The sequence below is a fragment of the Rhamphochromis longiceps genome, linkage group LG23 (assembly GCF_057381845.1).
Source record: "Rhamphochromis longiceps isolate RC_006_pf linkage group LG23, R_longiceps_female_GT1.1, whole genome shotgun sequence".
Taxonomy (NCBI): Eukaryota; Metazoa; Chordata; class Actinopteri; order Cichliformes; family Cichlidae; genus Rhamphochromis; species Rhamphochromis longiceps.
Window position 1 is genome coordinate 25055574 of NC_140578.1, and position 27789 is coordinate 25083362.

The following is a 27789-nucleotide window of genomic DNA, read 5'->3' on the forward strand; positions in this document are numbered from 1 at the left end:
TCAACCACAGACAAAGGCAGCTGTAGACGGCAGTTAAAAGTTCTTCCAAAAGCGCACCTACAGAAACCTCGAGAGATTGACTTGTTCTGGTCTTCTCCTTTAGTCGTCCTGACCCGAGGTGAACTACACACAGAGTGAATTTACATTTTAGGGAAGGGAGAAAACATGTCAGTGTAGGACAAAGGGGTGCAACTAAGAAAAGGTCATTGTTTGATCCTGGTGATGTTGCTTCTTTGATCAAACTCGACTGTGTATCACTATGCACATAATGCTTCTTTCACTGCTTGTGCTGCCACTTCTAAAGCATTTTTGTTCTTTCAAAGTACCAATGTTTTCTTAATGTCCTTGTGTTTATCAGTTTAGGTTTTCTTCCAGGACCTGCATCGCTGCTTGTGACTCGATGCTCCAGACAAGAACAAACTCAGCTACATCAGACAGACAGGAGGGGAGGGTGGGGGCCAGGAGGACGTGAGCAGCACCATGCCGGAGACGTTGACCCACTAGTGAATCTGTAGTGACGTGTTGTGGCATTTTCATTCCCCTGGCGGGCTGCAGAGCTCGAGTCGTGCCGCCTGACTGCACCGATAAGACGGCGGCCTGACACACAGTGAATACACAAAGAGCCGGCTCGAGGTCTGCAGGGTTTTTATCAGGCAGCTGCTCTGAGTGGCTCGCATCCTCACACTGTTTCATAACTCAAGTCTGGAAAACTCAAAACATATCAGGAGTTATTTTCATCACAAAATGCTGCCTTTTACTTTCTGTTAACCTGCTTCAGTTAGAAAAAACCTTCACTGCCCAGAATGGCTTTCAAAGGACCCTAAAGGTTTCACGAGCCAATTGTAAGTGAAGGTGAACTGAGCTTTTCAGTCAGGTATGATGATGAAGGATGAGCTCCACTCATTAAAACCCAACTTGACTTGGAGCCTGCAATGCATTCTGGGTCATTCTTTGCTCCTGTGGGTGCAGAAAAGGCTCATTTTGCTCTCCTCTGGTGGATTTATCTCTGTACCAATGCTGAGAGCAATTTCCAAATGGCTTCTCGTGAAAGAAAGCAGGTCTGTCTGAGGGGCTAATGCTACCTTTAAAACGAGCAAGCAAAACTTGATTGATATGGTAGATTTAATTTTTCTTTAATGGCAAAGACAAAACATAAAAAGAAGACAACAGCTAAGGTTAAATCCATAAAATAAACAGAAATTCAATATGATAATAATAGAACCCAACAACAGACCAGTAACCTGAAATTGATAAAGCAGCTAGAAATGAGGTAACATGATTACTGGGACCAGGAAGTAGACTGCTGAAAGGCTACTGTTTTTATTTTTAAACACTAATAATATTGCAGCAAATGAAAAATTGTTGGTAGACACAGGCCGCAGACAGCATGTCACAGAGGTACTAAGGTACCAAACCCTTCAAGGTCTTAAATCAACTCCCAAGCTAACCACAAACCAATGCAATGACTTCAGTAACTAAACCTTTTGATATTTCTGTGAGCAGATGACTAGATATAAAAAGCATGGGCAACTTTTCCAACTTCCTCCTGGGATTAATGGCTATGTAAATTCTCAGTCATCCAGATAGTCTTAAGAGCTTGAAAAAGAAAAGTGACTGGAAGATGTTTCATTTCTCAAGTGGCTTCTACAATTCTTAAACCAAGAGGTGGAAAGTTTCATGTTTTTAAACTCTAGTGAAGACTGACCGTCAGGGGGACAATCAGATGTCAACCACCAACAATGGAGGGTTGAGTAAAAAAAAGTACTTGCCCCATTGGTAAATCATGAACAAACTGTCAGCTGAGGGACTGACAAGGTGAATCACGTTAAAAGCTTTCAAAAAGCAACACAACAAAAAAATTCTTGATGATCCCAAAGACTTTTGGGGAAATATTCTGTGGCCTGATGAGACAAAAATGGAACTTTATGGAAGGTTTGAGTCCCGTTACATCTCACATAGAAAAAACACAGTACTTCATAAAAAGAACATCACACCATGGTGGTGGCAGTGTGACGGCCTGGGGCTGCTTTGCTGCTTTAGGATGACTTGCTGTAACTGATGGAACCATGAATTCTGCTTTCTACAAGAGCCTGATATCCACTTACGAGGATATTATGCTGCCACTGGATCTCATTTTTCTCAGAAACAGAAATCAGGTTTAAAAGAAAATCATGTAATTCTTTGTTTTTACATTCATCAGGTCCCAATCAGCCCAAATAGCAAAGAGAAATGAAAAATGCATGCCGTGAAAGAGTTCTTAGGAGGTTAAAGCAATTCTACAAAGAAGAATGTCCCAAAATTCAGAGATGTGAAAGACTCATCGCCAGTTATCACAAATACTTGATTGCAGTTCTTGGTGCGAAGCCTTTCATCTCCACTGCTGCAATAAATGGTTAAAGTTTGATACATGAAAAGGCAGAATTATCCAGAGTTTCAGCTTGATGTGTGGGGAGGACAGCTGGGTGTCTCCAGCTTCTGCAGCTTCTTACACAGCTACACGAGCCTAAAATAGAAACACATTAAAAGCCTTCAACGCTCACCCACTGCCTCCAGTAACGAGTGCAGCTACAGACTAGGTGCCTTCTTGATTAATGTTTGTTTAATATTTTAGACTTAAAGTGTTCATTAAGTGCTGAAAATTATCTAGCAGCCAGCTTGAGCTGATTGTTTTTAGCTGCAGCAATTAGTTAGGCAACTATTATGTTGCTTGAATAACCACTTCGTTTTTCCCCCAAACAAAACTGGCAAACATGTGCTTGTTACAGATTCTCTAAGGTGAGAACTTGCTGCTTTACTTTATCATATTCTGACAATATGAATATTTTAAACACATCCTTTAAAGATAACACCTTTGTTGTAGGCAATATATGTGTTATGAAGTAAGTTATGGAATAAAAATAGATGTAGCAGCTATGTTTGCCTTGCAATTGTCAAATTGTTAGTACACAAGTACACCCTGGGAAGCCCTATTTTCTGATTCATCATCATCATCATCATCATCATCATCATCATCATCATCATCACCTTTATTTATAAAGCATTTTAAAACAACCACAGCTGACACAAAGTGCTGTACATTGGAACTGTAAAATAAAATTACCTGAGATATAAATAAAAACCAAATAAAAGAAGAGTGAAATCATTAATTAACTACTTCATTAAAAGAGAAACTAAGTCTCACTGAGGTCATTCTAATAGTGACCAAAATCTACAAAAATAACTACATGTTTTGTTTTTTCAGTGAGACTTGAGAATAGTGATGGGGCCATAAACACACCAGAAAGCCATCTGCTGAGCTCATAGAGAACCAGTTTCTCCATAGACTTCTATTAAACCAGAGGAGTCGCCCCCTGCTGGCCATTAAAAAGAACACACATCGACATTAGGTTCATTTTTATGACCTGGAAGCTACATCCATCTTTTCTACAGTCTATGGTTTCACCTATGTGTACGAGGTTTGTCAGCTTCATGTAACATGCCAAGATGTACAAAAAAAAAAAAAAAAAAAAGCTTCTTGGAGCCATACCCTAAACCCAACAGGAAGTCCGCCATTTTAACATCAGTATGAAATGTTTGACACAGCTAGCCATTTCCAGGTTTTATGCAGTGGTGTACTCCACCAAGACAATTAGTCAAATCTGCTTCACCCTTGGTTAGTTCAATCTAAAGATGTTTGCAGTGCTAATTTATAAAGCATTTGGATTTTCGTGCAACATCTTGGCGAATTTCGATGTTTCGCCACAGCACAAGAAGCAGCTAAACTCATAAATTGTTCAATCTTCCCCAAACTTTGTGGTGTTTGAAGCTTGTGGCAGAAAACATCTATAACCTAATATTAAGTCACGGTCATTGTACAAAAGGCCAGCCAGTTCGCAGAACTCACGAACGGAGCCACATCTGCTGAGTAAGATATCATTTGTTGATACTGCCTTATTTGGTTGAATGATCCACTATCCAGTATTGTTTGTATTGTTGTATTACACATTTAATACACTCTGTTCACATAATTATAGAAGACTTTTATGTTCTTTCCACCAGAAACCACACCATCACTCACCACACGGCATATAGCATTTTACAGCCTGTTAAATCCCCTCACTCACATTATGGATGTGTGCTTCGGATTCTTGTTAATTAAATGAGTGAACAACAGATACCTGAGTGGCAGTGGATTTTGTGGATACGCCATCTGTTCTTATCGGACAACCCTGTTGAGATTGTGGATTCATAGAGTCAGCACCTTATCATCTACATCATTCATAGTCAGGAGGTCAAGTCCATCCCTCTTAAAGTGACCTCCTCCATTACAGTCATAGCACACAGTGTGCCACAGTCATAGCAGCAACAGGAAGTCTAAATTACTGTGTGATTAAAAAAAATGTTTAAAAATCATACGTAAGTGATATTTGTAAGGTTTGTTCTGAAGGTTCGTTCTGAAAAATATTGACTTCAGAGATCAATCAGTTGTTTGTGTCACACTTCTCTGCAACCCATGCTTTGCACTGCAGTACTGACGTGTAGCCTGGATTTAATTTCCGATTGTCTACACCTGACCAGGTGTGTATAAATTATAAAACTTTCCCCTCAGAACTTGGATGTCAGAGCTCAGAGTGACAACACAGCCACGTTTCCATTGGCAGTCGCCAGAAAAACAGGCTTTGTTTTGCTCTCTAGCGAGGTAGGGCCACTCAATGATCAACAGCAATACCTGAGCCCTGTACTAAAAAACGGAACTTTATCTTATCCAGGTATCTTTAAGGTTGGCTCTGAGTTTACTGTACTCCTAAGGTCTTTCACTTCCAACGAAAGATTTATTGAACCTCTGCAGGGAGAACAGTTTTTCAGTGTCTTTGTGTTTCTCTGATGGGGATCAGTAATAAATATAATTCTTAAATGCAACTTTATTCCTTTTTTGTGTTGGCAGAAAATAATTTTGCACAGTTTTATGGGTACATGTCTTAAGTTCTTTATTAATTTTTATTTGGCAACCATTTGATAATGTCTCAAAAAAATATTATGTTAATAAAAGCACTCCTAAAGTAGGTGATGCTCATAGGTATAATTTTCTGTGGAATAAAAGTCAAATGCTCTGCAAAACGCCCCTTTTAGATTGGTCAGATGCTGGAAACACCGCGTATTTCATGTGAATAATCAGCATAAATGCTGCGTTAACTTAGCAAGTTTATAACTAGCTTTGTGTGACCATTTATCCTGATTGCAAGCATTTGGGTAAGTGAAACCAGATACGTGAAAGATACACTACGCTGAACCCTTTATAGTATATAGTATTTGTTTTTTGGGGGGAGGGGCTTATATCTACAAAAATGTTCATGTGCACAGTCTGGTCTGTATACAGCTTAGTTAGCAAAACACAAATACTCAAAAACGGTGGTTCAGATTACAGGTTCTACGGTTTACAACACTCTGCTGCCATCTTGAATCACAAAGTCTGACTTTACGGAGGTCGTCACAGCTGAAAACTCCAACTGAGAACTTTGGATTTACTGCTTCCCACTGCAGACATAGGCATGCCTGAGGTTGGATTGGGAGAGACAAGACTTCTTTCTCTCTTGACTGCAGTTGTGAACTCTGTTAAATTTAACTTGGATTACTTAGTGCTACTTTCAACTTCTTCTGTAGGTATTTCTTCATATCTAATTTGACAGATTTTTGACAGATTTTTATGCTGGACGCCCTTCCTGATCCAACTCTAAGGGATTTATGTATCCTCCTGTTCTCAAATCAATGGACCTCTACACTATGGAACCACAACTGATAAAACCCATTGTCCTAAAAAAAAATGACAGAAAATTAATCACTCTATATGACAAATTGATCACCTAAATCTTTTTTTAAAGCTGAATTTCAACCTTTCTCTGCTTCCAGCCTCTCAAACACAATGATACTTGGGTTTCTCTTAATGCCATGATTGTACACCAAAGATCTGGACTAAAAATAGTATTTAGGAGGATTTCCAGGATAGTGTGATGCAGTTTTTCCAACATTTCCCAACATTTTACGGACTAGATGATTACTCTTCTAATTGCAAACGTAATTCTGGGATGGTGTTAAACCTTTAAATAACTGTTATTGGCAAAGATCTACGTTAAACACCTGAGAGGTGGAACCAAAACATGCTGCTAGTTAGCTTTATATATCAATGAATCCACTCACGTTTCAGTACCAAAGAATCTGAATGCCAATTTTAGCTCCAATTTCCCAAATTTAACCCCAGCTTATGAGTGAAACTAGCGACTGCTTTAACTATGATGTTTATTTTCTAAAATTAATCATCCTAGTCCTAAAATTCTAAATCAGGAGGTTAAACCAGGCTTAAAACCAATCCGGAGTTTGTTTCAGATCACTTCAGGGACCTCTGGGAATGCTCAAACTCAGACAGACATGCTCTCAGCCCTCTCTAAAAATACTCCATCCATCCATTATCCATCCATCCATCTGCTATAATGAGAAGCAACTGACTCCAACCAAAGATCGACCCCGATGCGGCCATCCGGGTCAGACATCACCGGAGCTCAGCATCCATCACAGGAAGCCAGCTGGCCTCAGTTAAATCCCAAAGAGTCTGCATTTTAGTGCGTAAAAACACGTCCTCTCCAGCTAAAAGCATCAGTTAAAATAAAGATGCGCTCCTTCCTGATGTTTGACAGCAAGTGTTTGAGACAAATAAAGCGCGCCGTGCGCGTTAATCTGCCACTCACCATCATCCCCGACAGGTTGACGCGCCTCGTCCGCATCACAGCCAAAGGAGCCTCCCGAGCCCGAAACACCGACCATTTCCACCGTTTTGACCCCGGACGGCGTGCTCAGTGTTCCCCGGCAGCCTGCAGGGCGGTGGATCCCCGGCCGCTCGGACTAGTCATCCATCGGGGAGAAAGTCTTACAGCAAACGATTAGTAAAATAACCGTTACATGCCGGATATAAAGCAGAGCTGTGTGTGAGCAAACAAAAAGAGCTGCTGGATGATCCGGGTTGTGGGCTGGTTGGATGGCCGGCTGGATGGATAGTTGGAGGATACTGAGCCCCTCGCATTAAGCGGGTAGAGGATGGCCTCTGCAAAAAATAAAAAATAAAAAATAAATGACGAGGGCTCACTTGTCAGAGCCTGCACGGCTTTACTGATTATGAAGGAGGGACATTTAAATTCTAGCAGCGGCTCCTAGAGGCTGAGCTCTTAAATGCAACCACAGGATGAAGCTTCCTTTTATACTGTTTATTTAATATTAATTCAGTATTGCTCTGATATCGAAGGCTACAGGCACTACCTGCTGGTAAAGGCCTTGGAGCACACTCCCCGAGTATTTCAAATGGAATTACAAGTCATGGGGTCCCTTAAATAGAGGGATCTTCTAAATACCAGTTAAACAGAACCAGAAGGAACTTTTAGCATTTGACAACAAGAGTGAAGAAGTCACAGAAGTATAGCAGCAGCGTTTAAAGGCCGAGAGGTCATATTTACACCTGTCACTAATTATAGGAGTATTTTACTGACTGATTTCTGCCTCCAGTCTTATGTACCTGCTGAGATTTCTCCTCCCACATTTAATCAGAAATAAACCCCAATGACCTTCAGTAACACTTGGTCTGTCATCGGTTGGCCAGAACATTGACCACATGATCATACACCCCCCCCATTTGTGTCTTTGTAGCTTTATCTAAACTACACAGAAAAATCTCCCCCACATGTCATAAAACTCAGATCATCTCAAACTGGAATGTTGCCATCACATTTTTCAAGGAAAAAGGTGGTCCAACCTGGTACTAGCAAGGTGTACCTAATAAAGGGGCCAAAGAGTGTAGGTAATTGTTCAATATGTTATGAAAGTTTCTCTCTTATTGCATGTCAGATTCAGTTACTTGTGATATTTGATTGTGCGTACTGTCACTCGTAAAAAAGAAAAAAAAAAAAGATAAAATTGCTCTGGAAAAACTCATCTCAAATCTCACTTATCTGTCCTTAGAAAAGAGACTTTGTCCTCCTGTCTCCTTAAATAAAAATCAGACTGTTGTGTGTAATCTCTTTAATATCACATCAGTGCATCGTTCAAACTGGGAAACCTCACAGGACTCACGCAACACTGTGTAGATGTCCCTGATTTTCCTCGTGCATGTACAGTCATGCTTTCTCTTTGTATTCTTTAACAATGGCTTAAAGAGCCAAAACTGATGTTTGGATAGAGACATCTTGTTTTGTTTTGAGTTTATAAACACACTCTCAAATACCAGCGGCATAAACAAAAACATACCTGAATTTAAAAAACAAACAAACACACACAACACAGTGGAGCACTATTACTCATGGATCGGCCTCCCCAGAGCTCGGACCTCAGCATTACTGAAGCAGTGTGGGATCATGTGGACAGAGAACAGAACAAAAGGCAGAAACATCCAAAGAAGAGCTTTGAATGTCCTTCAAGAAGCCTGGAAAACTATTCCTGAAGACGACTTAAAGACATGACAAGAAAGCTGCCTAAGAGAGTTCAGACTGTGGTGAAGAATAAAGGTGGTCACAACAAATATTGACTTTCAAGCTTGTTAGAGTTGTGCAAAACACTGTTTTTTACCTTATGTATCTTATTTTCATGCATGCTTCATGTTTCAGTAGCTGCACCTATTTCTCATTTTAATAGGAAGATATAAAGAACTGAGGGGTGACTTAAGACTTTTGCACAATACTGTACACTTACCTACATCTGTTAAGCTACCTGTTAACACAAATATCCACTAAGTCAAGCCAAAGTCTTGTGATGTCAGAGGTTAAAGGGGAATGGCCAGACTGCAGTGAATGTGAATTAAAAAGTCAAAAATAAAGAAAATACTTGATTTATTTAGAAAAAAACACAAACATTTCATCTTTACTGGGATCACAATCACCACGTCTACATGTGATATTGTAATTGTTCAAAAATTCCTTTTCCTTCAGTAAATTCACACACTCTCTCCAACTTTATTCCTCTGTGTGGTTGATGCTGAGCTTACAGCAAAACAAACAGCGATCGGTGTAAAATATTTTATTAACCTCAACTTTAAATATGTATACAGCCTGCCGTTCCTCCTTATTGTCACAAGGGGGCAGTGTGCACTACCCATCTGCATAAGTATTTTCACACTTCCAACATCTGAGCTTTGAGCCCCACCTGCTCCAGCTTTACATGCACCAAAGAGATTAATAAAAACAGGTATGCAAAGCAAAGTGCTTGGAGTTAGACTGGCATTTTCTCACACACACACACACACACACACACACACACACACACACACACACACACACACACACACACACACACACACACACACACAGAGTGATATTAGGACTCATAGTTATACAATTACAGTGATTATATAATGCAGAAGGCAAGATTTGGGCATTAGGTTCAATTTTGTGTGAACATCTAAACTCTGCAGAGAAGTCCTTTTTCTCTCTTTCTGGCTTCTCTGAAAGAGGAAGAAAAATATGAAATTACTTCCTGCACAAATATGTTTATGAAAGATAAAACAGCTCTTTTGTGTGTAAATACATGCACAAATAAAATCTTTAAAAACTTTAAAGGGAGAATTTCACTTCACTGGTTCATCATCAAAGACTTCAGAGATTCACTTTAGCCAAAGTCAATGTCAAACTCAAAGTCAGTGTAAAAGTTAATGAAAGTAAATAAAGTCATGTGTTTAAACGGCTTTAACAGCCAGTGTACTCTCAGATCTGACAGTGCAAAGAAGTTATACTTGAGTAGTAACTAAAAACTAATAACATCTGTTTTGCAAATTCTGTTATGGGTTAATAAATTGAGGAGCCACATGCACAAACCTAAAGGAGGTTTAAAAAACAAAAAACATGCCTTTACTTGCTGAAAAATCCAGAACTATACCAGAGGGCTAAAACTAAACAGAATGACAACAACTATGAAATAATAAAGGAAGACCATAACAGACGTTAGCTAAGGAAATATAAAGAAATACATATAAAGATAAATTATGAGCTTATTTCTTTAAAATGATAAATGTGCCCATTAAATGTGTTCCTAAAGAGAAATCCCTGCATGTGTCAACCTGGCTTGAGGATTTACTCACTACCATCATTGCTGAAATTTGTTAAATGCAGCTGCTGACAGGAATCTGCACCATTAAGGCTCAGATGCGTAACTGCACCACACCCAGACTGGCAAACACCAGAAATGGCCTTAAATTTTTATCTAATTACTCATTTGTACCTCTGTGCAGTTTTAGCCTGTTGCTCAAACTAAAGTTACACTGAGAAAGAAACTTCTGGGAGCACTTTTATTGTGAATGTACGAGCTGCTTGCCATCACTGGCACCATCTTCAGACTCTGGGGAGGAAGCGCAGATTGATGGGCTTAGCGGGAATGAGCAGCGTCCGAGTTTTGGCCTCCACTGTCGGTGCACCATCTTCAGGCTGGATCTCGTAATGCTGCATCAGCTGCAGAGCAATAGCAGGACTGTGTTAAAAAAATTTACCCATAAATCGGCTGCTTCCGATTGTAGCTAAATGTTTGATTACCTAAGTTATTTACTCTGTTGATTTGCAGAACATAACATATATGCTAAAAGTGCATTAAACTGCACTTCTCCTTTCTTTATAAATTCACTTTGTAAACAATTGAACCTATTGGGTTAAAACTGTTTTTAACATGAAAACAGAACAACGCTGACCACAGCCACCAAGACTGATGTTTGCATTAAAACGCTAATTAGGCAACCTGGCTTTTGAAAATGTCAAAACACACAAACCACAGGGAGACTCATCTCTGAAAGCAGCCCAAACATTCTTCAGCATATCTGTTTTCATATGCTCATATCTATGACATGACTTGAATACAGATATAACAGGTCATAGTTGTAGAAATTCCAACAAGCTGAGACAGATTATTTAAGATTAGGCAATCTGTCGATGAAAAGAATAATGCCCTAAAGCGCAACAAGGTTGCATCAGTGTGTAGAAAGGAAGGAAGAACTCCCTTTTAAAAGGAAGAAACATCCAGCAGAACCCAGCTCAGGGAGGGGCAGCCATCTGCCGTGACCGTCCGCCGTTTAAATATGAACGAAAAGGTTAAAAATATAAAATCTGTGGCGCTCTAAAGGCGCTGACCTTTAACAGCAGCCTGAAATGCCACTTTAAGCCAGCCGGCTTTTTCAGAAGTATTCAACAGCCTGTACACGTCCTTAGTGATAAAGATGAGACAGAGGAAGTGATACATGTCTCAGTGCATTCAAGTGCTGGAGCGCCAAAAGAAGGAGCTTTTCTATTTTGTTTGGCATTTTTGCAGAAATTCCTTCTTTCTTCTGTTTATTTCCCTCTAAGGACTCGCTAATCATTTTATTACTGTTTTTATTTCCAGTTTATCAGTTTCTTGCTGCTCAGCCAGCATCTGTAGACTGCAGGAAGATAAAGTACTGCAGCTGTCTTCACTTGGAGAGAACATCTAGTGTCATTTTCAGCATTTAGTCCTGGGTTTAAAAATATTTATAAATATTTCAGTTCAATTCAATTCAGATGCTTTATATTGTAAGTTAAAACCTACAATAATGAGTGAGTATAGGGGTGGGATTTAATAAGTTTTCTTCGTCCCACTCCTTTTTCAGGCAAGTTTTGTTTTTTGTTTTGTGTATTTTATGTTCAATATAGGTATTTGTTGTGCCTGAAAATGAATAAATAAATGAAATGAAATAAATGAAATAATACAAAAAAAACCCAGAGAAAAAGCCAACAATCTTTCAAAATTACCTAATACTATCAACAGAAAGTGAAGAAACTACAACAGTGTTCTGGGTTAAAGGGATGTTAACTCAAGTCAAACTAGCTGGGCTGTACTTTCATGCAATGCCAGTTTCTACCACATGGTGCTTTCTATAAGCAGGCGAGGGAGGCTGGAAAAGGGCAATCCTCACAAGGAACGCAGCTGCCCCCCCGTGTGCACAGATTGTGCAGAGGGTACAAAAGGTACCCTTAAAAAAGCACTAGCTCTGCATCACTCACCCTGGACAGAGCAAAGTGCATCTCCATCTCTGCCACCCTCTTCCCCACACAGGCTCGCACCCCGACGCCGAACGGGATGAAGCTGTAAGGGTTATGCTGGTAGAAGCCGGGCCTGGCTCTGTCACTGCGGCTATTCGGCGTGTCACTGCGAAACCACCGCTCTGGGAGGAAGTGCTCAGCATTTGTGAACTCGGACTCATCGTGGCAGGCTTCATAATGGCACAGATGGAACTGAGTCTGGAAAAAGACGGCTTATTTTAGAGAGATGCTTAAAGACATACGAGTGTATGTGTGTAACCGTGTCTTCCTACCTTCTTCGGGAACCAGTAGTTATCCAGAATCACCTCGTTCTCCGAAACAAAGCGTCCGTTTCCAGGAACCACTGGATACAGGCTGGTTGAGGAAGAAAGAAACAAATCAGCCTCCAATAAGACATGAGAGATGTTTCCAGCTTTGTAATCGATCGCAGCTGACATGTTGGTTTTTGCGTAAACTGCATCAGAAGACAGAGAAAATACGTGAGGCCAAAAAGGGCAGATGTTTACTGAAAGACGGCTGATTCAGCTCACTTCCAACTAGGTGTTTTCATTCTTGCTCTACTATAGGAGCTTTGCATGACTTTGATTCTTCTGATTGGCTGCCCCTCATGGTTGGGGGTTCTGCTTCTTCTTCTGCTCTTTATTGTTAAATAGAGACAGTCTTAGAAACCATTAACTATTTCAGAATTCACAAAAACCTGGAAGAAACATTCAACTGAGGAAGTTCTTTAGACCATCACGGTGTATTCAGAGCAGTGACAGCATCCCTTTAAAAAAAGAATTCCCCCAGAACCAAACAATCAGTGTTTCTTATGTACAAGAGCTCTAAAAAATGAGACTTGGCAGTTAAATTCTAACATATGTGGTAATTTAAGTGTACTCCACAGACCCTGGACAGACCCTGGACAGACCCTCGGTACACTTTGCTCTGCTATGGAGCGTCATCAAAGTCTAATCAGACTCAAACTCTTTATTTCAGTAAATGAATTAATTAGGAAGTCACTTCCTTGAAATGATCTCTTCTTATTGCTTTCTTTTAACTGAAATAACTTTTTTTATAAAGCACCTTCTAAAGTGCTTTGACCGACAAAAAAAATATAAAATAAATTCAAACAGAAGGCAAGAGAGAAATAAGGAGGAACCAAATGCAAGGAGAGTGGAAAAAATACTGTGTAGACCAGTCTGAATGCATTTACCCTGACCTGAGAGTACAACTGTTTAATGCTAGGGCCAAATTTATTAGTGTTCCAAGGACATAAATATGAAGAACCCACATGAATAACAAATTACAAACAACTCTGACACCAACTGACGATCAGTTCAGGATGTACCCCAGCTCTCACCCCGTGCCAACTTGAATGGGCTCCAACATGCCTGCAACCCTAAAATGGATACGTGTAAGAGGACAGATGGATCAATTATAAGCATCTCAGAGAAAAGCATGGACACAGGAGTCATATGATCCATTTTGTTTGTAACAGTTAGAAGTGTAGGAGCTGTAAATAGAAAGTGTGGAAGTGGAAAACTATTCTCATAATCACATGCAGTCCAGCATTACTGCTTCCACTGGGACCTGTTTCCACAGAAGAGGGGCCTGAAAGCTGAAGGCTCTGCCTCCCATTCTACTTTTAAATGCTCTATAAACCACAAGTGAATATTAAAATATTAATAGTAACAACAACAATATTGATACCTTTTGCTTGTGACCATAGGTGAGAGTGAAAATGGAGATATACTCAGCTCTTTCTGCTGCACTCTATTATTGAATTTTCTACAGTCGTCAGACTTTTTTCTTCCTCTTACAACGTTGTCACTGCTTTCTCCATACATGGCACAATACGTGGAGGTACATGGTTCATTATATAGCCTTTTATCAGGTACCAGAATGTATGATCATTTTACTCTTTTACTCACTTATAAAATTTTAAATAATACGGCACCTAGCTGTTTAATAGGACTTCTCCATTTGTATAACCCCCCCCCCAAAAAAAGCACTAAGATCTTCTAACCAGATGCTCTCAATGCAGCCCAGGTCTAGGCTTAAAACCAGAGGCGCTCGTGCCTTTGCCATCGCAGCACCTAGAGTATGGAACAATCTCCCTATTACCATTCACACTTCCGAGTCTATTCAGTCTTTTAAATCTTGCTTAAAGACTCACCTTTTTACTTTGGCTTTGACTTAAGTTAGTTGACTAAATTTTGGCTGGTTTCTATAGGTTGTTTTGTGTTGCTGTTGGTAAATTATTTTCTTCGCTCCTAATTTGTGAAGCACTTTGATCGACATTGTTGTTTTTAAACATGCTATATAAATAAATTTTGATAAATGCGGGTGGAGTAATCTGCAGATGATATGCAAATTGCATGGAGGTTGCACAATATGGAACGCCAGGACTGCCATAATGAATTAACTACACCATTAAATAATTAATTAAATGTGTCGTAAATATTTATTTTATTAATTATTTTCAATTGCAATTAATTATTGCCACATTTAATTATTTAATAGTGTATTTAATTAATTCATTACGGCAGTCCTAGCATTCCATAGCACAAGGCTGATTCTAAATGATTCTGACTTGATTGACTGATAACATAAGCACAGTTTTAAGAAGAAAATAGGCCAGTACACGTTTCATAAATCTGACGATAATTTAGTGTAGGAACTAATTTTTTCCACAGGGTGAGAACAGACGAGACCAAAGTAGAGACATTTGGCCAAAATGCACAAAACCTAACACAGCATATCAGCACAAAACACCTCACACGAGCTGTCAGCACGATGGTGGAGGGGTGATGATTTAGGTTTGTTTTACAGTAAATGAGTCAACCATGAAGTCCTCTGTATACCAAAATATTCTAGAGTCAAACCTGAGGAAATCTGTCTGACACTTCAAGCTTGGCTGAAACTGGGTCACGCAACAGGACAATTATCCCAAGCACAGCAGTGGTCCTGTCAAACTCCAGACCCGAATCTGACTGATGCTGTTGACCTTAAGAGAACTGTGCATAAGCAAATGACCTCAAATCTCAATGAACTAAAGAAGACTGGGCCTCCACAACGATGTGAGAGACTGATAAAGTCATAAAGAAAACCATTAATGCAAGTTATTGCTCCTAAAAGCTACTGAATGATGGCAGGTACTTCGCTTTCCACATGGCTGCACAGAGTCCTGTGAAAACATTGTGTATGCATGGAGGTATTGTGTTACAGATGGGAGAACTGGATGGGTCAGAGCAGACTACTGGAACAGTTTGTCCTTTACAGATAAAACCAGCTTTAATTTACCGATGGTTCTCACTGAGCCTGTCCTTCATAACACTACCAATCTGGCTGGAACAGCTTAACTATAAACACAGAAAATAAAGAAAACACCACCACCACCACACAACTGCTTTTAAACTAGAAGGGCAGTCAGACTGAGCTCCACCGAGGCCAAAAAAAACTGTATGCAACTAAGTACACAGGTAGCTTTCCGGGCAGATTTGGACTCGTTTTTTTCTGAACGCTCGAGCCACGGCTGCTTCTCCACAGAGCAGTTCATCAAGTGTGGAACATGAAGTTGTTGGGGATGGGTCACAAGAGGTCATTCGCAATAAATCAATTAGTACAAGACCTTCAAAGTGCAAAAACACTGAAATATGTAACTTTAACCTTGTGAACCTTTACCCCTCCTAGTGATACAGGCTGAATCAAATCACCGCCCCTGTGGGATAAAACCTGTTGGGATGGGTGCAAAATGCAAATAATCCCGAAGGATTTTTTGACTCTGGCATTGTCACTGTCATGATTGATTTAAATTTTTAAAAAAGGAAAGAAATAATGACACAGGTATGTGGCTTAAGAATTGCTTACTTAGTATTATTCTTCATTTTCTGACCCATGTTTGACCCTGAACTCACTGTTAGTTAGAAAGAACTTAATCCACTGATTGAGAATTAAGTTCAACTTAAGGACAAAGTTAATCAGTGAAAACTCAAAAGAAAAGCTTCATTTTCCTGTTGTGTCATGATCAGAGTCGCCAGTAAATGTTTGAGGTCACAGTTTGACCAAATCGTGTTGAAAATGCACCCTTACTCCACCACAGATTACTATTACTGCCACAGAGGATGTGAGGATTTCTCAGGAACTAGAGCACACATTTTCTTGTAATATGCTACCAGAGGTGGACTTGGTCCAAGTTAGAAGTGACTGGAGAAACTGGATCCGTCACCAGGGGTTTGTGGCAGAAGTCTTGCAAGGCAGAACAGAATTAAATGTGCTGTGTCGTGGCTCAAGAGTTAGGAGTTCGCCTTGTAATCGGAAGGTTGCCGATTCGAGCCCTGGCTTGGACAGTCTCGGTTGTTGTGTCCTTGGGCAAGACACTTCACCCGTTGCCTACTGGTGGTGGTCAGAGGGCCCGGTGGCACCAGTGTCCGGCAGCCTCGCCTCTGTCAGTGCGCCCCAGGGTGGCTGTGGCTACACTGTAGCTGCCATCACCAGTGTGTGAATGTGTGTGTGAATGGGTGGATGACTGGACGTGTAAAGCGCTTTGGGGTCCTTAGGGACTAGAAAAGCACTATACAAATACAGGCCATCTTTAAAAGTACATACCAAAATGTATTTATTTATTTTTTAAGGATGGTATTGCCTTTAATTGCTCAAGAAAATGCCACCAGTATTCTGAGTTTGGCATGGAGGGAGTTTTCAGCCTTGGCAGAGGTGTATTTTGCTCTTATTCTTACTGTGATGTGATTTGCTGACTGAGGGTTTTTGAGAGGTGTCTGTCACAGAGACGACAGAGACGCGGGAACACAGCAAACGCCATCAGTAATCCTCGAGATTGTTACGTTTTTTTCCTTCATAAAAACACACCTCTCTGAAATTTAGTCATCTAAGGTGTGTGGCAGTGTGAGAACAACACAGCAATTTTTGAGTTTCAAAGGTGATGACACACACTGAGCAAACCATTTTGTACACAAGCAGCCACTTGAATATTTGCAAATACCACACAGGTTTCCATTCTGCACCCACAGAAGCAGGAAACCGTCCAAAACAACATATTCAGCATGAGAACTTCCTGTGTGTGCTTCATTTAATCAGATTTTCAAAGAAAGCCAGCATGCATATGTAGCTGAAGGTTTTCACAGACTTGAACTTTTACCTCTAAATATCCTGACGCTTTTAAACTGTGGAATTGAGGCATAGGGCTGCAAAAGCACGATTTTATTAAGACTAAAACTTGATTTAACCACATGTTGCTTTTAATGCAGCTCTGACTTGTCTAAGTAAGTGATCTTAAAACAGTTTGACATTGCTGGGTTGGGCCGTTCTCATAAAATACTCTATCAAAGTCCTGAGCCAACCCTCATTTCTCTATAATTTGCTTCCAAAGGGCTTTTAAAGTGCTGGAAAGCATCGGATTAAGAACAGCTTTATTTTCAAGCATGTGAATGATCCCAAACACACTGCCAATGCAGTAAAATCATACCTGGATAGAAAAACAAACAGTGGAACACCATCAGTCATGGATCGGCCTCCCCAGAGCTCGGACGTCAACATTATTAAAGCAGTGTGGGATCATGTTGACAGAGAACAGAACAAAAGGCAGAAACATCCAAAGAAGAGCTTTGAATGTCCTTCAAGAAGCCTGCAGAACTATTCCTTCTATCATGTCCAAACTCAACTCTGCTGTCTAGCAGAAGGTTTCAGAGCACTTTATCATTCTGTTGGCAACCTTCATGAAGTTGCCAGTTCAGTCTTCCAGCAGGATTTAGCACCTGTGTGTGAAAACCTACATGAGGAGCTTTGGCACTCACTGGAATTTCTCATCCGAGAAGTAAACGAGAGGCATCCAAAAAAATCCCAGCTTTCACAAAATCTTGTTACTGCTTGTCTCAAACTCAAACTGTTCCCTGTCACGAATGACTTCACATCACTAACTTGTGTAGTTTGGATGAGTGGACAGCAAAGTTTTGAAAAGATTCAGTGCAAAACACCAACTTGATGATTTCCAGCATGCAGATGCAAAATACATCACGTGTTTGTAGATCATTTATGAATTACAGACTTGTTTTTAAAACCATCAGGTCTTCGGTTAAAATGCTTACGGTTAAGAAAAACTTGACTCCTTTGAGAGACAGACGCAAATAGCTGTCAGCTCACCGTAATGTCTCCTTTATGACGGCCTTCAGGAAGGGCATCCTGCTCAGGTCATCCATGGTTGGCTCCCGCTTGTCTGGGCAAACCGAATTCACCTCGCTGTAAAGTCGATCCTGAGCCCTGCTGTCTCTCGCTAAGTGATACAAAGCCCACGACAAGGTGTTGGACGTCTGGAGTCAGGTGGGAGAAAAATGGAAGAGGTTGAGTAGATACGTAGGTAAAAATTAGAGGTAAAAACATCACAAAAAACTTAAAACGATTATTACCGTGCAAGTTATTGATGTACATCAATGCTTACAACACAAAAAACACTATAGTGTCTCTTTGTGATGTTTACTCAGCATTTGCAGGGATCAATTTTCTTTCCCATCCTGCTAAAATAATTCCTTTTGACTCTGTGTGCACCTCCTTCACACTCCTGAGCTCAGCAGCTGGGTGGCACAAACTATCTGAACTGAACTAAAAAGAAAACTCCAGTCTAAACACACAGCATGAGGTTAGCTTCTAATACCCGAAAGTGTAAACAGGGAGGCATTATGAGAAACTACTGCACTATAAGACCTGAAATCTGTGAATGTTTGTGTAGGTTCTCAGTTCACAGTAGTCTTAAGGGCCTGAAATATACACAGGAGAAACCAAAAAACCAAACCACATACCCACGGCACAACACAGCACGAGACTTGGCCATACATCTGCACTTACAGGAGAAAGGATATTCCGGTCTTCAAATCCCTTCTCAGGCGATTTAAACGCCACTCATGCCTTAACCCGTGTAACCTAATAGCTCACATAATGACGGGATAGGGCAATTTTCACAGAGGATCCACACCTTGACCCCTGTGATGGTAATGTCCCATGTCATGGACCACACCTTGGCTCATGTGACCCAAAGTAACTCTCTTGACTTGAAGGCTCAACTCTCAGTACCACCTACATTAAATTACTCTCCATAAGATTTTATTACCCTCTTAGGTGAGGGGTGAAACATTTGTGTTCTGAGAAAGGACACGCAGAGGCTTTTCTGCTATTGGCAGGTTTTCTTATGGCCTGATCTCTTTAGAAATGTTACTAAAACAATGAATAAGCTCACTATAAATGTAATATTCTAACATCCTTGTATTGAGACTCTCCCCTCTATGCACTGCTTTGCATTAGCTTCAGTTCAATAAACATCTGCTCTGTTACATTCAAATAATAGTATACTTTAAATATTTCTGGCTTGCCTTTGTTACATTCACATACATGCTGGGTCAGACTACATCTCTCTCAAATTCAACTCAGTATGACATAAGATTAATGGGATTCAACACGACACTCCCCAATAATCATTGTCTGGCACATTCATACACCCTAAAGGCACGTCCTTGCAACACACACTCACACACCCCAATAAACAGGCTCCCTCCCTTATCATTGTTGTTACCATTGTAGACACTATACTGAAGCCAACTCAAACTCAACTCAAAGGACTTTTTGGCCTCTATTGGTGCACTCCTGAATAAGTCTGAAGTTGGAATTGCCAAATTCCCAGTAATCATTTGAATCAGCAGTCTGCTCAACTCCGATTTCCCACTCACAAAGTTGGACCACCCAAGAAACTGCATTCTAAAAAGTACTCATGTTTTGGGGGGCTCTTTAGCCTTTACTTCACTAGAACGGTGAAGATAAGAAAGAAGTGCAAACAGAGAAAGGCACACAGTAAAAACCAGAAAAACAATTATTTCTAGTCTTCTGGAATTTTCTTTCCCATCTGTGAGCACACACAATCAATGTTTCAGGAACAGACACATCTTATCTGAAAACCCAAAGTCACTATCTCCTCACCACATTTTCATCTCGTTCACCATCCCTTTTATCTTAAAAAGAAGATGGCTTGATTGAAAGCTATCTTCTTCACTTGATTTAAAAATAGAAAAGACTATTTTAAAGGATGAATCATGAAATTTGCTGTATGTGAAAAGGAAACTTCTTAAAATAATGGACCCTATCTTCCTTCCTTTTAAGTTAACCTTAAGCCTGTTACTTTTCCTCTATCACGAGCACAGCGTACAAATACTGACTAAACATTGTGAGCTTTATCTTTGCCCACCTTGGATAACCAAGATGTCCAGATTACGCAAACTTCCAACTTGTAGCTTGTGGCAAAGGATGGGGACAAGCCTGAACCTCACCAGGGAATGCCGCCAAACGGGCTCTGTGACAGCTTGCTGTACGTGCCGTACCAGATGTGATCCCTACTGGGCTTGTGTTTGTGTTGAATACCAGAGGTTTTGATTCCCTCAGGCAAAACTGAAACAATTTTGCTGTAAGTAATGTGTGTTCGCTTCTCACATAAAAACATTGCTGGGTAAAACAATAACAAATCACTGCTGCTGGTTTTCTCACCATTAAATCTAACTGACTGATTGCAGTCAGTCCAGGCCGCCGGTTTCTGTCGACCCGTGTCAAGAGGACACAGAGATGGAAATCTAGTGTTTTTGCTATTGTGAATCAAAGCTTACATGGTTGTGGTGAAGGTGGAGGTTGAGTGAGAGGCTGAAAAGCTTGAGTCAGACTGAAGTCAAGACAAACAAGTCCACACCTTGAATTTTGTGTGCTAAATGAGCTATGGCAGTCTTTTAGGTTCTCTACATGAGCAACACAGAGCTTATCTGTAACTTCTTTGTTGTTCGTTGCACATAAGATGCCAACATGTTTGGAAAAGGTTTGTTTATTTTGCAATGTAACGTAATATGGATGAATAGCTATCCCTGGGGCAGGGATAGCTCAGTAGGTAAAGTGTTCGCCCCATGATCGGAAGGTCGGCGGTTCGAATCCACTTAACGGCTACCCTGAGGTACCCCTGAGCAAGGTACCGTCCCTACACACTGCTCCCCGGGCGCCTGCTTAGTGGGCTGCCCACTGCTTCACTGAGTGAATGGGTCAAATGCAGAGAAAAACAAGTAATTTCCCCATGGGGATCAATAAAGTATCCATTATTATTATTATTATTATTATTAATAACCGCTTTCCTCACTCAACTGCCTAGAGACAGTTTAACAATGAGTCCACACAGGAAAATAAAATAAAGGTTCAGCTAGCAGATTCAGTGTCGAATAAGGCACCAATAATTGTGTTGCTGAGGTTTGTAGGTCACATGTCGCAGACCCTGTTTCTTAAAGAGTTTGCACACTGGCAACAAACACCTCTTAGAGCTAATGACGTTAAAAGTGGTCAGTAACATGATCTTTTAAAAAAGGAGAATCAGAGGGGCCGAGTCATTTTAGAAGTAAAGGTAGGAAGAGGATTATCACTCTAAGAAACCTTCCACAGCATAAGAGTGTTAAAAAAGGATGGAATTTATCATCTAAGTCCATAATCTTATTAAAAAATGAATAAAATCCAGACACATTTGTTTATTAATAATAATAATAACTTAAGGTTTGTACTGGACAAGATGAGCTTTGAATATCTTTGCCATCATTGCCTGTCAAGGAGTAAAATTCCAGTCTTCTAGAATACAGCCTTGGGGGGGGGGGGGGGGGGGGGGAGGGGGGGGGTCGCAATTAGGAGATCTATTTCATTACTTTGAGCTTGAGTAAATTAGATAACATCCTTGTTTAAATTTCAGACAGCTGACAAGTGACTATGGAGTGTGATAGGTTTGGTACTGATAAAGTTTAGGGTCATCAGCATAGGAACAGAAACAGAGACCACGGTGACAAATGATCTAGCCAAAGGGGATCATGTAAATGAAGAGAAATGGTCCAAGCACAGAACCTTGAGGCACACCTTGGTTAACCAGGGCAGCGGCAGAGCAAGGGCCTTCCATTGTGTTTGGTGAGCCAGTATGAACCTTCCAGATCCCTCAGGTCATCTGGATCCGGTTTTTTCTCAGTTCCCAGAGTCAGAACCAGACACGGAGAAGCTGCATTCAGCTTTTATGCTCCTTATATCTGGAACAAACTCCCAGAAAGCCTCAGATCAGCTGAAACACTCAGTTTATTTAAATCCAGGTTGAAGACTCACCTATTCTCAGCTGCATTTGAATAAAGCACCAAATCCACACTTTAAGCTTAAATTTCAAAACTTACATTTAACTACTGATTTTATCTACTGTTCTGATTTTATCTGTTTTGATTTTATATACTGTTTTGTTTGTTTGTTTGTTAATTAGTTAGTTTGTTTGTTTGCTTGTTTTAATCAATTTTAAATCATGCTTTTTATTTGTTTTTGTTTCTAATGTCTCTGTAAAGCACTTTGAATCACCTTGTTGTTGAATTGTGCTATACAAATAAACTTGCCTTGCCTTGCCTAGTAGCAGAGGTCAGGGGCACCTGAAGGATGAGGTAGATCAAGGGGGTGAAGTAGCCAGTCCAGCAGTCTGGAATGGCTTTGCTGATGACAAATGAGGGAAGAGTAATAATAAGTCTTGGCCTGAGAGAGAGAGAGTTTCTTTACAGGACCTCACATGATGTCTATAAGGCTATAGATCCTCTAAAATCAGCAGGAGGTGGTCTTTAGGGCACGGACGTCCATAGTGAACAATAGGCCACAGCAGGTAAAAGAGACTGTTTTGAGCGGGTCAAGGGAGTTGAGGCTGCTGGATATGCTGTTATAAAGTTGGACTACTCAGCTCAACTAGACCACTCAGTTTTTAGGGTTTTCCATTAGATAGTAGTACTTGGTACCAGGTGCTTTTTTAGGACTTCCAAGTCAGTTGAGTTGAGCCAGAAATGTGACATCAAAAGACTGCATGCCACTGATTGGTGGGGGAGTGAAGTCACTGGATGAGTCATGAGAATAAATCCTTCACAAGAAGCAAATTCACCATATTTAAACCCGGCAACAGGGAAATGGCTGCAAACACACAAGTCCACTGTTTCTGTCAATAATTGTATTTCAGATAAGTGGTGCTTTATTGTTGAGTTACCGGGCATTCAACAGCATGCACTGCTGATGTTGGGACAGGTCTAGAGGGAGTGGTGCTGTCAGTACAAGCCAGTGGTCTTGGATTGCTCAGAGCACTACCAGAGGGATACTCTGTGAAAAAATTACGTATTTGCAATCAACGAATCTGGTTAAAAAGTAAAACGCATTTCATGGATGAGAGCCAATAAACCAAACTGCATTTTCATGACTGTCAAACTGATATTTAGAACTTTTATGCTTTTTGGAGTCTTTTTTCATTTACAGAGTGCAAAATCTTGGGAGGATAATATTTAAATGAATCACATAAATGTTTTTGGCACAATTTGCTGCAAACTGTACTAAGTCTAAGCCTGAAAAACATGTCCCATGTGTCTGTGTCTGTGATGACTGTCATTAAGAGTGTTTATTTTAGAACTGGAAGGTGAGACATTATGAGATTGGGTGTGCAAGAGCAGATGGCTTAAAACTGAGCACGGTGTCGAAACTTTGCTTCCATCCTCTGACTCTTCAGAGTCCTCACCCTGCATGTTTAGAGAACGTCCCACACATTCTGGCCTTTACTTATACTGGTGTCTTGATTAAGCTTACCCAAGGTCCATACCAAGCATTGGAGGGAAAAGGGGGGCCAGTATGGGGTTATTTTTGTGCCACTATTCTGAGCGCATGTAAAAAAAAATTGCAGGTGCAAGTATTGTATTTTGAGGAGAAATTTATTTTGAGCAAAGAAAAGCTAAATTTGAGTGAACAAAATTCATTGCTGTGTGCAAAAAATGTATTTCAGTGTTTGCTATTATCCACACACACACACACACACACACACACACACACTAGCAGCCCTTCTCGCTCAGTTTTTGCACTTGCGCTCGCAATGTGTTGCTCGCGCTCTCAACATTTCTGCCCGTGCGCGTTCAACTCTTTCTGTACACAGTTATATTTGTGCCACAAAACCGGCCAATCACAGACTTGGATGCAAAAAAATCTGATTGGCTGTTCTGGTCTCCAATCAGCTCGAAATGACGAAATGCAATATCCCAGAATCCATTTCGTCCAAAACTCAAACGAGGCAGTGGCGGAGGAACACAGAGTGGCGGAGTTTGAAATATTTCTCTTTCTGGGTCACAAAATAAACTTTTAAGATATTTTCATGCGAGAATGTAGCTGTGTAAACTTCTAATATCTGCTCGATTCATCAAGACATCACATATTTGCAAAAGTGCTCTAACGTTTTCAGAGGTGTGTGTGTGTGTGTGTGTGTGTGTGTGTGTGTGTGTGTGTGTGTGTGTGTGTGTGTGTGTGTGTGTGTGTGTGGATAATAGCAAACACTGAAATACATTTTTTGCACGCAGCAATGAATTTTGTTCACTCAAATTTAGCTTTTCTTCGCTCAAAATAAATTTCTTCTTAAAATGCGACACTTGCACCTGCAATTTTTTTTTTTGCATGCGTTCAGAATAGTGGCACAAAAATAACGCCATAGGGCCAGCACAAGTCATGTAAGATAGTCATTTCAGGCAACCAAGTTCATTTTTATAGCAAGCTCATGATCTCTACTCAGAGATTAGTCCACAGTGTAAACTAAATCTCTGGCTTCTCTGGATGAATGAGCTCCACCTGTCTCACTGCTGTCTGCCAGCACCACCACACAGCCCTCATCAATTTCTAACAGAGAAGATCACTCAATCAAAATATATTGATTCTCCATTCGATACCTCTCAAACAAGTTTAATCACGTGCTTACACTGTATTAATTTATGTTAGCAGACACACACTCCCCAATTCTGCTCATTTTTTGACCCACTAATCTTAAAAGATGTCAGTAACTGCTGGTTTACAGAATAAAAAGGAAAAATAAAAGGCATTTTGGAGCAGCTCAAACTGTGACAGTTAACCAAAATTTTCTTTCTACCAATAGTGAACAAATGGATGAAGAACAGACGCATGATGCTACAGCATTTTGTTTCCTCACCGTGTCGACTCCTCCCAGAATCAGCTCTGTAACGCTTATGTAGACTTCCGCTTTGGTCAGTTTGCCAGAAGACAGCAGGTAGGTCAGGTACATGGCCTCTATAGGCTCACCCCTGCTCACCTGAGCTTCAACTTCAGCCATTCTTCTGTCGATGAGCATCTGAGCTGCCGTGCAAACACATAAAAGATACAAATGAACTTAAAGCAAACCCAAAACAGCAGAAATCTTCCCTTTTGTGTTTTTTTCTGTTACATACCTACTTCATAGAGGTCATCCCAGGCCTGAACAAAGCGTTTCCAGAAGGGGAGGATGTTGCGGGTCCATCGTGGGAAGAGAAGCACCATGTCAGCAAATGTCATCATGTCGTTAAGAGCCTTGATGAAGCGAAGAGTCTCATGGGGAATCTCCTCCTGCAGGCACCCCAGTCTGGTCTCAAACAGGATGGAGGATATACCTGTAAATAAAATATGAATAAATACATAAATAAAAGAGTTGCAAACCCTAACCTACACCCCCTTTAGGATTAGTTGCTGTCCCTCTCACCTTCAAAGCCAAACTTGTAGAGCTCAGCTGCCACGTCCAAAACTGTGGCTTGGTCCTGACTGCGAGCTCGTAAGAGCTCAATGCGTTGCAGCAGATCTCCAGTCACCTGCTGGATGGTGGAGGCATAAACCGATACCTCCTGTAGCTTCAGCATCTTGGGGTTCAGGGCACTGCGGATGCGATACCACTCTGGTCCTGTTCTGTAAAATTAAAAGGGAAAAAACTTAAAAGGACAAGTAACAAAACTCTGCGGAACTCCAGTAGCAGGTTTTGCCAAAATCAAAGGACAATTTATAATTTTTGGCTTTATAAACTCTATGTTATAGTCAGTATCAATCAGCAGAGACGAGAAAGGATAATAACAACAACCAGAAGAAGAACAGGATGCTACCCCCACGACACAGAAAAAAAGTCGATGGATGAAGTTTATTAGAGAATTATGGCTGTTAAAAAAAACTTTTGGCCAGTTTCTGTTTCAGTTTCAGCACTCCTTTACTACTCCGCAGAAGATATTTGTACATTTTCTCTTGCTAAATGTTCTTATATACGTACCTGTACTATGAAAGACCCCTGAGGAACGCCAGTATTCTTTTATGAAATCAGATTTTTTTTTTTAGCTTAAAGAGATTCTTCACAAGCACCCAATGGATGCCTCCACAATCCACCAGGTTGTTACATGGGCTTAACTTTACCAATTTTCTTTTCCAAAAATTTAAGAATTACTTATAGCTTATAAGATAAGATAAGCCTTTATTAGTCCCACACATGGGACAGCAGAAAGTGGACAGTGCAAAATTACAGCAGCAAAACTGGAACAGGATAAGGTAATAATAATAAGATACTATATATAATAGAATGAAATACTATATACAAATACTATGTTGTCAGAGAAAAATGTATATTTGAAATTATCATTTGATTATTATAAGTCAGAGGATCTCCTCTGGGTTCCTTTCTGGGTCCCTGGCTGTTTGTAAGGAATTTCGGACACATGAATGAAAGTTTTTTTGACATCATCTACACTCACTCTACGTGGAGTCCGTAGGCCTGGCCCCTCAGCTCCCTGTACTCCTTCCAGTGGGGCATCTCAACTCGGACTGGGTAGCGGCCTTCCTGCTGGATCACCTGACCAATGAGGTCAGGAGTCGCCACATTGACGATGTCAAAAGGGCCAAACTTGGAGCGCCAGATGGGCCCATACTGACGCTTCTGTAAGCCCTACAAAATTGAATTATTTAAAAGTCTATTTTACAATAACAAAGACAATGAGGACATGAATATCTGTTTAATTACAATCACTAATTTCATTACTTTTTAGATTTTGGTTTTTATTCACACTACTTTTAAATAGATTGATCTAAATAATAATTAATATGATTAACACTTTGAAAAGCTTTTTTAGGAGTTTGGGAAGCTGTTTTCAGATTATACTGTATAATTACTATTCTATAGCTAAAAACTTAATACCAAACCTGTTTAATTTTAGGTCATACATCTAAACTAATTAAAATGTTTAAATGAAACCACTTAAAAGTCATTCTCTCTGTCCCACATTTAGTTCACATTTCATTCTGGCTGGACTTCATACAAAATCGAGCCAATAGAAATAAAAGTGAACAAAAAAGCCAAAATGTTTGTTCAAAAGTTTGAAAGAAAGTAACATCCCTGAATGCGTTTTCTCGAAACACTAGCAGCAGCCGTGGAAACAGTTTTTGTTGTCGGCTGAAGGTCATCTCATACTTGTTCTACTCTTTAGCGCAAATGTACAAACAGTTAAAAAGTTGCTGTTGTTGTTTTAAGCCACTAAATTCTCTTCCAGTACCTGCAGTAAGTGCATCTTTTCCGCGTATCCTTTGACCAACAACCAGTACATACTGGTGGACCGGCTGGGCCCCGGTAAGTCATCAATGCTCTTCAGCCTAACCGCCTCAGTTGCTGTCTGCACGTTCAGGTTTCTTCTGCCCGGGATGGAAGCGAAGGGTGCGGGTCTGAGCACCGGAGCGACCCGAAGCGCTGTCCCGGAGCAGAGCGCTGGGAGGCAGCGGTACCAGGTTGCAGCAGCCCGGAAGCCCATAGTGAAAGCGCTGTGTGAAAGAGTCGATTGTGTGTGTGCAACAGAGCATGTGCGTATTTATATGCTTGGAGCGTAGTTTGATTACAAACCTTTCATTGTACAGATCC

The 27789-nt window shown here is 40.5% G+C and overlaps 2 protein-coding genes across 2 annotated transcripts in view; both read right to left on the minus strand.

The window, feature by feature from the left end:
* The window catches only part of tmem198ab (transmembrane protein 198ab), a 39753-nt gene extending 32611 nt beyond the window's left edge, over positions 1-7142 (minus strand). Inside the window, exon 1 of the mRNA XM_085398245.1 lies at positions 6720-7142. The gene's annotated coding sequence lies outside the window, so the exon portion shown is untranslated. The remainder of the gene's footprint in view (positions 1-6719) is intronic.
* A 2103-nt stretch (positions 7143-9245) lies between these two features.
* cyp27a2 (cytochrome P450 family 27 subfamily A member 2) lies at positions 9246-27761 on the minus strand. The gene is made up of 9 exons (XM_085399050.1): positions 27431-27761; positions 26636-26826; positions 25609-25808; positions 25322-25519; positions 25066-25229; positions 18192-18358; positions 12323-12404; positions 12012-12248; positions 9246-10454 (listed from the first exon to the last, which is right to left on the minus strand). Exons 1-9 carry the CDS (start codon positions 27680-27682, stop codon positions 10338-10340), a joined length of 1608 nt encoding a protein of 535 aa, XP_085255176.1. The 5' UTR covers positions 27683-27761; the 3' UTR covers positions 9246-10337.
* Positions 27762-27789: the final 28 nt, after the last annotated feature.

Bases quoted from the DNA above. Each gene is read 5' to 3' on its own strand.
- cyp27a2 (XM_085399050.1), bottom strand. From the start codon at position 27,682: ATGGGCTTCCGGGCTGCTGCAACCTGGTACCGCTGCCTCCCAGCGCTC. The intron at 26,827-27,430 runs GTACTGGAAGAG...TCAATTTTGTAG, and splicing joins AAAAGATGCACTTACTGCAG to GGCTTACAGAAGCGTCAGTA. The intron at 12,405-18,191 runs GTGAGCTGACAG...TTCCTCAACCAG, and splicing joins GTCATAAAGGAGACATTACG to CCTGTATCCAGTGGTTCCTG.